The 12,762-nt window shown below is 31.9% G+C and overlaps 1 protein-coding gene across 5 annotated transcripts in view; it reads right to left on the bottom strand.

Moving 5' to 3' along the window:
• The window catches only part of STAG2 (STAG2 cohesin complex component), a 116,939-nt gene that overhangs the window by 19,143 nt on the left and 85,034 nt on the right, over positions 1 to 12,762 (bottom strand). For all 5 annotated transcript variants that reach the window (XM_059911493.1, XM_059911494.1, XM_059911492.1 and 2 more), the window contains 5 exons: positions 10,972 to 11,064; positions 8,509 to 8,683; positions 4,354 to 4,493; positions 2,784 to 2,885; positions 617 to 765 (listed from right to left, as the gene is read on the bottom strand). In XM_059911493.1, the coding sequence (XP_059767476.1) occupies positions 617 to 765; positions 2,784 to 2,885; positions 4,354 to 4,493; positions 8,509 to 8,683; positions 10,972 to 11,064 (659 nt within the window). The remainder of the gene's footprint in view (positions 1 to 616; positions 766 to 2,783; positions 2,886 to 4,353; positions 4,494 to 8,508; positions 8,684 to 10,971; positions 11,065 to 12,762) is intronic.

The following is a 12,762-nucleotide window of genomic DNA, read 5'->3' as shown; positions in this document are numbered from 1 at the left end:
TGATTTCTCCAAAGGCAAGGCTCTTTATCCACAATAAAGACATAAAGGGTATTAATAACCACATGTTGGTTATGTTAGAGCTCTAAAATATACTTAAAAGTATAACTGATCACTAAATTACATGCCTAAAATAAAATCAGATGATTTCCAATTTTGATAAGGCAAAGAAAACATGCACACAAAATAAAGATTGTGGCTCAAAACAAGAGAAAAGGTCACTACAAAATAGAGAACAGAACCAGAAACAGAAAACTTGAAACAAAGAAATCAAATCTCAAAAAATTATCTACCCAGCAAGAGAGATTATGACAAAAACTGTTAAAAGAGATTCTATAATACCTGATGAATATATGTTGCTTTTCTTCACGTAATTTATAAAGATTTCGTATGGTTTTAATTAAAGCAAAGACTTTTCTATAAAAGGTGTTTTAGTCCCAATTCATGTGTTAACAGAGATAGCACTATAACTGGTTCTTAAGAAAGGAGACATGCCACAGATTTGTAAACAATTAATAAAGCATCAATTGAACTTGGTTATTCTAAACAAAGAAGCAAGATACAAAAAAAACTTCATGATTAACAAACAGAAGAGCTGAATAAAATATTTGGAAATTACTTGTGTAGCATAGCAATGGCCTCTCTCGTTTTCAACTGATCGAGTCCAAAAGTTAAAGCAAAACGTCGAGCAAGTTCTTTTATGCCGCTGAATGTTGAGGATGACCTATCAAAATTATAGCCATTTTCCTGTATCATTTCATTAAAAAGCTGTTTGGAAAGAAAGAAAGCACGTTAAAGTTTTTTAATAACTATGGATTATTAACATCTAATTTAAAAATACTACATTTTATATTTAAAATATACTTGATGTTCTATAAATAAGGCATTGTACTTCATTCTAAAACATGGATTTTTAAAAACATGATACAAATGACCAAAATTGTAGCACTTCATATATTCAGACTAGAGGTAGTTATTGACATTAGAAACTCCTTAGATTAGTTATGACAGAATTCTTTTCTGCCGGTATTAACTGGATATTAAAATAGCATATAAAAATATAAAGAAAAAGGAAACCAACTAACAACTATGCTCTTATTGACATTTAAATGATGGATGTTCACATCAAGAACTTTCATCATAAAGCAAAACAAAATACAATCTTTCAACTATCAAGCTGCCAAGATTTTTAACAGATAATGGCTACTACTTAAGAATACAGTGCAATGGGCACTGATCTGCTGGGAACATAAACTGAGATAACCTTTCTTTCTACAGAGCAATCTGGCAATGTGTAGTGAAAGCTTTAGAATTTTCATGCCCTTTGAGTAAGTAATTGTTATTATCAGACTTTATCCAAAAGGAATGATAACAGTAATATTTGTATACAATACATAAGTACAAAAATGTTTGTCTTAGTGCTATTTATAATGGCAAGAATTGTAAAAAACCTCAACATCAAACGAGAAGAGATCTTGGTTAAATTATAGTCCCTCTATAAAATGGAATACTACACAGTCATTAAAAATGCAGAGGAAAGTATTTAATGGCATGAAAGTGTTCAGGATTTATTAATAGGAAAAATTCAGGATTTCAAGACAATGCACAATATGATTTTTTATTTTTGTAAAATAAGATTTCATGTAGGCATAAAAAAGATTAGGAAGGTAAAAATTAAAACATTGTTAAGTGAAAAAAATTAAGGATAAGTTGTATTTTTTCTAGTTTTCCTATAATATTTTCTAAACTTTCTACAGCAAACAGCTATTATTTTACAGCAAAAGTTATTTAAATGCTGCCTTTAAAACCTTTTAAATTCTATTAATTTTAATAAAGAATATCAAAATATGCAAATGAAATTAAGAACTTTCATACCTAGATCTCTAAAAAGCAAGAAAGTTTATCAAAGTGAAATGGGTTGGGTTATGTTCTGCATGCATTTGGTCTCTACAGACAAAAGTATACAAAGCAAATGATTTTTGCCTAATTAAACATGCCTTGACACTGCCAAAATGAAAATGACTGGTGCATTTTGATTATAAGGTTGATAAATGCTCATTAAAATACATGTGCAAATGTACAAAGAATAAAGTAAAATTCACCTGAAACCTACCAAAGCAAGTTAACCACAGCTAACATTTTGGTGATTATTTTTTCCAAATAGGTACACAGAGATGTGCACAATTTTATAGAGATGCTATACTGCAATCTTTTTTTTATTCTCAAACTATATACTGTAGAGATCTTTACAAATTAATGAATACAGACCTACACCAATTTTAAGCGCTACACAACAGCCACTGCAGAGAAATACTACACAATATATTCATCTAATATCCTATTGACAGGCATTTGGATTATTTTCTAATTTCTTGCTATTATAAATAACTTTGCAATGTATAATCTTCTACACTCATTTTTGCAAACTTATCCTATTTACCACTGTGGATGAACTTCTAAAAGTAGAATTGCTGCCTCAAACGGCATACACATTATAAATTTTGACATATATTGCCAAACTGCCTGCCAGGAAGGTTGAACCAATATACCTTGCTGACAGAACCTGTTTCTCCCATACCTTAGGTGGCTATAGGTTTTGCCAATCTTGCCAGTCTCAGAGCAAAAAATGATCTCACTTGTACAATGTCTACTAGTGAGATTGAGTATTTTTCATTTCCACTTTCATGAACTGTCTATTGCATCCTTTGCCCAGTTTTCAACTGTTACCTTGAAAACTATTAAGTGCTTATTTTGTTAGCCTAAACCTGGTACTCTTCATGTCTTACCTGTTGCAAACTGAGAATAAGGGTCTTTGCACACTGAATTTTGTCTATCTGCCTTGTTTTACTCATTGTTTCTTTGATGATATCGCCATAGTCATTATAATACTAGAAAAGAAATTTGTACAAATTAGGTCTTTGTCTCTTAAAACTATTGGACAATAAGACTAATTTTAGGTTAGTCACATAAGCATATCACAAGAATGTTATCTGGCTAGAATTATGCCTTCAAAGACACGAAAGAATGTTACTAAAACTTCATTATAATCTTTAAACACATAATCCCTAACATCAGTAAATTCAGAAACATCAGACAGTTAAGATCTAATCACATTAAGCTCCACAGTTGGTTTTAAGGAGGTATATTGTTTAACAATAATTAAGTTATACAGATTTTCAGAAATAAAACAAAGGACAGAAACAAAGTTCTTGTGCTCTTTGTGAACTATTAAGACAATGAATGTAATCAGTTACGTTCATAACTTATTCATTGCTAATGGCATGTAGTTCACGAGCAGTTTCCAAATTTACTGATTTGGCTTATAGAAACTAACAGCCTGTTAACAACATTTAAAAGAAAACTTACTGTATCTGGCATTTACATTACACACTGCACAGGAATTTTTTTTCTAATTTAAGATCTTGTTTCAAAATGCATACATTAACAACTACCAGAGATAACAGGATAACCATGCCCCTATATGACTAACAAAATTGACTTTAATCTAGAATACCTAAGTCTAAAAGTTTAAAATGTGCAAAATGACTTCAAAAACAACCTTAGTTTAAAAAAAAAAAATCTAACAAGTATCAGGCCAAATAACTTAAGTTCCAAAGTACTTTATTAATGGTTCTATCATATAGGAAAGTATTCTGAAGAGAGAATTAACTAGGTTTTGATAAATGTATTACATATTTTATCCTGTAAAAGCAAAAGCTTAAAAAATGTGTACATTTATAATTAGATTTTACTTGAAAAAGGATTACAGAAAAATCATCACACCGTATTTAGTCACATTCTGTTAGTACAATCAACAATATCCTTTCTACTACTACTTAAAAGTTAAAGAATCTCACATATATTTATGACAATTTGTGAATAACCCACTGTGACTCAAATCAGATTTTCAGAGCTTAAGGAACCTTAGCTATCACAGTGGAACAGATGAAGAAACGCAGGACACAAAAGGTATTGAATTACTCGAGGTCACAAGCTGCATAGCAACCAAGCCAAAACTGTATTATCTAGTTCTCTGACTCCTAAACACTTTTTTATGTTACATCAAGCAGGGGAGGGACACCATCCTGCTGTTTTAAACTAAATCACAAAAGCAATTTCTATTAGTGACAGTTAACCTAAGACAAGCTGTTTGCAATATTCCAAACACAAATGAACTCAATAAACCCAAAATGTCCATTAATGGAGGATCGGAGGTATGAGAAAATTTACTGAAAATGTTAAATATTTTAAGAGATTTCTTTTACACTAGAAAAGTAATTTACTATTAAAAAATTCAATGGCAACCAAACATAAAAGCGACGTGAAAATATCTCGCTATCCATTTTTCAACTTTACCTTCATATACTGCTTAAAGATATCTGCAGCTGTATTCATCTCCACCACAGTATATACAATTAGCTTACAAAATGCTGCAAGTAAATTTCTCCTTTTGTGCAGAGCTTCAATTTTACTGGCTTCATCTTCCTGCTGACCATCTGGGGAAAAAGGTTTCCAACGTTAAGCCATCTGTATTTTACTTCAGCCTTATGCGTGTGTGTGTGTGCGCGCGCGTGCGTGCGTGTGTGTGTGTGTGTGTGTGTGTGTGTATATCAAATTCAATATAAAACATCTTTATTTTGGAGAATTTGAAAAATTAGGGAAAAAACATTTAAATAAAATAAAAATTATAATCACTCAATATCTTCATGAATGACCAGCCCACTTATTCCAATACACAAAATTTTTGTGACGTCAAATCAGAAGGCTGTTTAGTGAACATGGAACAGGAACAAGTGGAGTGAGTGAGAGGAACTGATGTTTAGTGAAATCAGGCTAAGCTTGCCTAACACATTAATCTACTTCCCTAGCAGGATAGCTTGACGATGAGACCTGCATATTCAGTATCTGCTGGGTAAGGCTCTTTCTTCCTTAGGGGCAGACAACCTCAGAAATTCTCCTATCCCTTCTAAAGATGACCCCACCCAACCTCAAACCCAACTTTTATTGACAGATACTTCCTTTATACATATTACAGATATTCAGTTAGACTGGCCTAGAAACCATTCTGTCTTTTTAAGGTAACTTCACATATATCTGCTCTGATCCATTATGTGAGATCTTGATATTCAGTTATCAAAGGGACAAAATTATTTCCAAATTCACAGTTGAGAAAGCCGGATTACAGCCTCCAAGTATTGCCAAAGGATTTTCAAATTATTTGATACTGTGCATAAAATTGTAATGAAGCCTTTTACATAAAAAGCTATGCAAAGAATTTTCCTCTTGACAAATTTTACAAATGAAATTACTTACATAAAAAATACTGTGTATAAAATAAGAACTCTTTTTAAACAAGTATTTATTTCACCCTGTCTCTGATAATCCTTGATAACTGCTAGTAAGTAAAAACCAAATTTTAAGAATAGGAATTTGTTTAAGACAGACCATCCGAAAAGTTTCTGTTATCAAAAGTGCCTATTCCAGAATGCCAAAGTCATTTGCTTAGACACCTAAAACGTACTGTTCATTCTTTTAAAAGAGTACACTGAACATACAAGCTAACTTTTTCTTAATGACTCTGTGATTATAATGGATTTCTATACAATATTGTTTCCAATCATTGTTTGGTACTGTTCTCAGGAACTAGAGGGATACAGACTTATTCCCCCTACAGACTAAGTTACCCAGATATTAAGAGTTTTTTGAGCCCTGATTTTTAGGTTTCTTCACTTCTTACTTATCAAAAATTAGCCACCGTTTTCTCTTGTGGGGATTAAAGAATGTTAGAGAAGTGTCTAACACACTGGGCCTTTCACAGTGTCAGTTGCCATTATTATTATGTGTTGCCAGTGCCTCTAGAAGCATTCCCTATTTTATTCTCCCCTTCTAGTCTGATGTGGGCTAACAAATCAAATAACCATGGGTCTACAATACCAGGGGTTAGATGAGTATGAAAAGCAATGGAAACTATCATATGCTGCTGGTGGGAGGATAAAAGAATAAAACCACTTTGGAAAATAATTTGGCAACTTGTGGTCAAGTTTAAGATGCACACAGACTATATAATCTAGCAATGCCACTCAGGTATACAGGCACACCTCGGAGATATTGCAGGTTTGATTAGACCACTGCAATAAAGGGAATACTACAATGAGTCACATGAATTTTTTGGTTTCCCAGTTCATATAAAAGTTCTGTTTACACTATACTGTAGTCTTACTAAGTGTGCAATAGCATTATGTCTAAAAACATGTACATATGTTAATTAAACACTTCATTGCTAAAAAAATGGTAATCATCTAAGCTTTCATGCGAGTTGTAGTAGTAACATCAAAGATCACTGATCACAGATCACCATGACAAATATAATAATAATGGAAAAGTTTGAAATGTTGCAAGAATTACCAAAAAAAAGACACAGAAACATGAAGAGAACAAATGCTGTTGGAAAAATGGCACCCATAGACATGTGTGAAGGGTTGTCACAAACCTTCAATTTGTAAAAATACACAGTATCTACGAAGTGCAATAAAAGGAGGTATGCCTGTACACTAGAAAAGCATTTGCACATGTGCTCAAGGAGATGAGTATAAGAACATTTTTGTAACACTATTTATAATAGGAAAAAAGATGGAAACAACCTAAATGTTCGTCAATATGAAAATGGATAAAGTGTGGTTAATTCATATCACATAATATTCAGCAGTCAGGATGAATAAGCTATAACCACATGTCAATACTGACAAATTTCACAAATAATGTTAACTCAAAAAAGCAAGATGAAAAATAAAATGTTCAACATGATACCATTTATGTGGAAGCTAGCAACAGAAAATAAACTATATATTGTTAAAAGATACATAAATTCCTAGTAAAATAAAATTAAAATGCAAAGGCATGATGAACAGCAAATTCAGGATAGCAGTTATCTCTAGGGAAAAAGAATAATGGGATGGGGAGGGATACAAACAAGGGCTTCTTTTGTATCTATCTATTCCTTTAAAAAACAAATCTGAAACAGAGCAAAATTTGACAAATGCTGGTGGTTGGTATATACAAATGTGTTACATTTTATTCTTTTCCATAGAACTGGAATACATTTCATTTTTAAAGTGGAAATAGAAAAACACGAAGTCCAAGGAGGTAAGACAAAGTGTAATTCCAGGAAGCTCCCAGAAAATTTAGGAGTATTGGCAAGCTTATTCTCATTCCTATTTCCTATGATCTAAATGAAGTTGAGGTAGTCCCCAACTAACAAAAGGGTTATAGACCAAAACCAATTTTGTATCAGTTTTGGGAATATAACTATGTTTTCCTATAGAAGTTTTAAAAACTCCTACTCATCTTTTAGGATCCATTTCTGATGTTAGCTTATTTCAATGGTGTTTTGACTCCTACAGAACAGTTAGAACTTCCTCTACATGCCCACAACACTTTGTACCTACCTCTATTACTTATCAAGTTACATTATAATTACTTGTTTTTAGATACGTCTTTTCCACTTGAATTGAATTCTTAAAGGAAAAGACCATGCCTCATTTTTTTTATATTCATAGCATCTAGTATACTGCCTGCTGATCAATAAATGTCAAATGAATGTTAAAAATAAAGTGTAACTAAACCAAGAGCTGAAAGTGAATGGTGGAAAATTCTAAGTATATAAACTTTAGTACATGGATTTTGATATCTGTTTTGGCTACTTAGGTTTCTCATCAATTCTGTTCTGGTTAAGTTTTTAATACTTGAGAACAAAGCTCTCTATTGATAAAAAATAAGCTACAAGCCATGTCTAGAATTATATATAGTTAAAGCTTTGCAGTGATGTGTCAGTTTATGTATGGACATACACATACTGATGTTATATATCCTTCAAGTTTAACTTCAAATTGGAAAAAAAAAAAAACACCCCAGAAGAAGTCACCAAATACTGTTTTTCCACGATTTCTTGTTCAAGTAAGGCATCTGTGTATGCAATTAGGGTGCGAAGAGTAACTTAACACTAGGCAAGGCTGGTTTGATTATTTACCTGTAACATTCTATACTGCCCCAGACTTCTACAGAAAAATTATGCTATGAAAGTATACAACAAAAAGGTCATTTATAGAAATACTTTATTCTGCTCTAATTACTTGAATATTGGTATTACCAATGATTAAGGGGAAAGAGAAGTAAATTTTGTTGAGTACCTACCTACTACATGCCCAGGCACTATACTAGTCACTTTGCTCAATTTAATTAACTTGTACAGTTCTGTAAGGTAGCTACAAATTAGAAAAACAAGCTCACAACTAGTGAGAAACAAAGATTTGATTCCAAAGCCTATACTCTGTGATACCACATTGTCTTTACAATGTTACAAGCAATAAACACAAATTGCACTGGAAAATGTACCTGTGTTTCACATTTTAAGAATAAAATATCAAACAGTAGTGTAACACTTTACATTGCTGTTAATTAAATTTGATTTATAGTAGATACACAGATTTAACAAAAAGATGGCAATAAAATTACCTGCACTGTTATTGTCATCATCCTGTTCAATGAAGACATGATCCAGAATAAAGCTGAGCAACTCAGACTGCAATGAAGAATCAGGGGTGTAAACTAATGGCTCTAACATGTCACGCCCTCCTGACATAATCTGATGGCTGAAGATCATCAAAATATCACATAGAATAGTGAAGGCCTAGTATAAAAAAAAATAAAAAAAAATAAAAAAAAAAGGATAGCATGCCATAAACCAAATTTTCTCACGAACTGCCACAAGTAACTTACATATTTAATGTGGAAATAAAATCCAACTTTCTATATTTGAAACTCTCAAGAAAAAGCCATGTCTAGTATTTTCCTAAGATTTTAAAGGTGAAGAGTGTAATTTTTTCAACAATAACTACTGATATTTGCATTGTGATTTACTAACTGCAAGATAATTTCACAAATATTCTTTTTAGTTTTCAGCAATTTTCTTTTAATTTTTTAAGTGATTTGTACAATATGTTAACATCATCAAAACATGCAATCAGGACTCAATCTCAGGTTTTCTGACTCCAAACCCCACCCTTTACACTACACCACAATGTCTCATGGTATACATTCTCAAATATCAAATAATGTATAAACCTGGTACCATTCTTTTCTTCTATGGAAGAAAAACACTTATACCAAGAAGATGAATATCTCCTAGAAGATCTCTTAGAAGAGAGATCACAAAATCTATAGGACTTTTTAAGCACTCTCATTGTCAGTATATGTGATGATTAAGTAAAAAAAACATAACCAAGTGTGGGTCTGCTTACTAATCATCAGGCAAACCTGACAGTATAATAAACATAAGGCTGAAGTGGGACTTCCCTGGTGGTCCAGTGGCTAAGACTCCATGCTCCCAATGCAGGGGGTCTGGGTTCGATCCCTGGTCAGGGAACTAGATCCTGCATGTCGCAACTAAGAGTTCGTATGCCACAACTAAAGATCCCACATGACACAACTAAGACCTGGCACAGCTAAATAAATAAACAAACAAACAAACAAACAAATAAATAAAGCAATAAAGCTGAAGTTATATCTTTTTTTTTTTGGATGAAGTTATATCTTGAGGAGCTTTATAAAAACTCTGCCAGGAGTTTTAAATAGAGTCAAACACTGGTAAAGGTAGTCAGAAGGTAACTGGAAAAAATTTAATTATTTGTTGGGAAGGGATAAGGAAAATAAAATTTTGTGATCACAAAGTCAACAGAAAATTACATTTAATGGAAGACTACTACTAGAAGGACAGATTATAATATAGAGCTCAAAGCAGATTTTAATAATAGCTTTGCCTTTTTGGAACTAACCACATTTATTTTTTCCTCTATGCTTTTACCTCTTCTTTTGGTCTCTTCCTCTCATTTTACTACTATAGTAATAATTTATACCTATCAAGATATCTGAGTTTACAAAAGCTTTTGCAACATACACAGTAAGGATACACAGTGATAAGCATGGTGACATTTACTAATTAGGTGAATTGACAGGTCTTGTGAGCTAACCAGGACATATTCCTGGAAGCTGTTAGGAAGACTAATACACAGGCTATTTAATGACCAAATAATTAATCTCCAAGGCCTAAACAACAGATTATATATAAAGGAGATTACACACAATAACCCATAAGGAATTATGTGCTAACACTGTAAGAAATATGGAATATTAAGCTGAGTATCTTGGTGGCCTATGAAAATATATCAAGTAATACTTCATATATTAAGTTTGGATCAGTGTATACTTCATTGAAATCCTATTCTAAGACATTAACTATAAACTCATTTTACTACCTTCTGAAAGTTTGTCCCTCTTATCTGAATTGTAGAGAAGAAAATGTTCCAAGTCCTTTATTGTTACAGTTCAAAACTAAATAGGCTCTTGGTCCCAGGATCAGAAGTTATTTTACAGATGGGAAAACTACCCATGGCACCAAGTAACAATGTATTTCCAGACTGAGAAGCTTGGCAGCAATGGAATCAAGAGGGCATATGTGGTGGGAAGGTAACACTCTGAAGACGGAAGTGATTAAAATTTTTATTTCAAAGTCCACACAAGAAAAAATAACCCACACAATCGGGATGGGCAGGAATGCCAACATCTGATAATACTCTCAGAGATAACAAAACCAGATGGACCTTTCCTCCCTGAGGCATACCTGTTATACTTGTTGCTTTCAGGAATAATTTATGTAACTGCATACACCTACTTTGTATATATGGGTCTGTTTACCATGTGTGGCATAAAGAAACAATAACACAGAATAACTGCAACATGAGGGTAATCTATAATGCTCCACATGGAATTAACGTTAATCTATTTTTTGAGCATGGTATATATACAGATACAAGATATTTCTACTTTGCCCAATTTCAGTATTTCTTAAATTTTCTATATTAGTTCAGATATTTATTCAGGGTTGCTTACAAAAGACTGCTATCTATAGTAATTACTAACCTGTTCTTTAACGGTGGTATTCACGTTGGTCAGGTAATGCTGACATATCTGACAGAATACCCTCATCTGTTTCTTTAAACGCAGCAAGTCCTCCTTGAAAAAATTTAACATGAGCATTTTAAAATACTGTATTAAAAACTCATTCAGTATTTAAGATATTTTAAATTACATAAAACATCACCATATATTTAACTATGTTAACTCTGCTTGTACATTAGATTTAAATTCTTTATTATTTATCAAAAAGGAAAACAAAAACCACTTTTAAAATCTCAACAAATTGCAGCCTTAAAAACACCAGGTATATTCATGATAATTAGCTGACATTTAAAAATATTGTTTATATCATCTTTAACTCAGCCTTTTTCAATTTCCATTTCTCTGTTCATTCTGTAATACATTTAATTTACTATGTACTCAATATTGTAGGCCTAGTACTTAAAATCCTCAGACTATTAGTACATGCATATCATTAATGAATATATAAATACTGGTAGTGTAGTAAATATATGTTTTCACAAAGCTGAGTGTTAGAATATTCACTCAAAGCCAAATATCATCACATAGAAAAAGCATCTGTATATAAGAATAAAATTTTATCAAAAAAAAAAAAATACCAGGTATATTAACGGATAATATCCTACGTGATCTGGGTCCTTTAGAATGAGAAAACTTATATGACTATATATGGCTATCCATATAAATCCACTACCTCAGAATGCTTAACAAATAAAGATTTATGTTCCATCCTCGCTTTGTAATTTGATGGGTGGCCAACTGATAAATGGAATAAAATAAATGATAAAAAAGGGACAGCATGTTTCATTTTTCATTTGTAGGATAGTGGTTGTGCTTTTGAAAAACAGAGAGGGACCAAAGAAAAATTAGTTTTGTGGTATTACTCCACTTAAGAAAAAAAAATTTTTAAGTGTCTCATAAACCTACACTAAAAGGATGAATCTTTTTTTTCTTTTTCTAAATTTTTTTTAGAATTTTTTTTCTTTTTCTAAATATTTACACCAGTTAATTTAAAATAGAAAACTACTTTATAAAGATCAGCCACACTAATTTATTTAAGGCATAACCTCTGGCCCGTCTCCTGATACTGGATGCCAAACGATAGAGTATCAGTACACATTTGGTATATGCAATAGACAAGTTAAATAAAAACAGGTTTAACGTAGAGATTGATTTGGTGAAGAAAACTCAACCAAGCTTCAGTAGAAATAATTTTTGCATTTAATAACCATTTTTACCCTCTTTCCTCTACTAAAAGTATTACCTTTTTTCCCATGTTAATTTTTAACTCAATGCTTTTGATTTAGGTGAGCAATCATATTTGCTAATACAGTCACTGTTCCTACTACAAGCTTGATATTGAATTAAACTTTTTGGGTGTCTGACAAAAAGTACACTATTTTAACAACAGTACTACATTGTCTTTTCAAGGGGGAAAATATCCATTTGTAGATATAATTGTATCTTGTGCTTAAAAACCTCAAAAAAATTCTAAAATTATTCTGTGATTTTATGCAAAACAAAATGATTATCAAGAGGATTCCTTTTTGAGGAAAATAACTATGAACAGCTAATTCTATAGCTTACAGAAATTACTTAATATTTATAAAAATGTGCCCAAATAATATTTAAGGCAACATCTACTACTACAAGTACGAAGTTTAAGTTTCTAATTTACAAATGAAAAAGGCAGTACTGTTTAGTTCAATTACTAAACACATCAAGGATTACCATTACAGATAAAAATTCGAAAGTTCTATGACCTAGTAGCTG

This window comes from Balaenoptera ricei, chromosome X (assembly GCF_028023285.1).
Source record: "Balaenoptera ricei isolate mBalRic1 chromosome X, mBalRic1.hap2, whole genome shotgun sequence".
NCBI lineage: Eukaryota > Metazoa > Chordata > Mammalia > Artiodactyla > Balaenopteridae > Balaenoptera > Balaenoptera ricei.
This window is presented reverse-complemented; position numbering and strand designations above follow the sequence as displayed.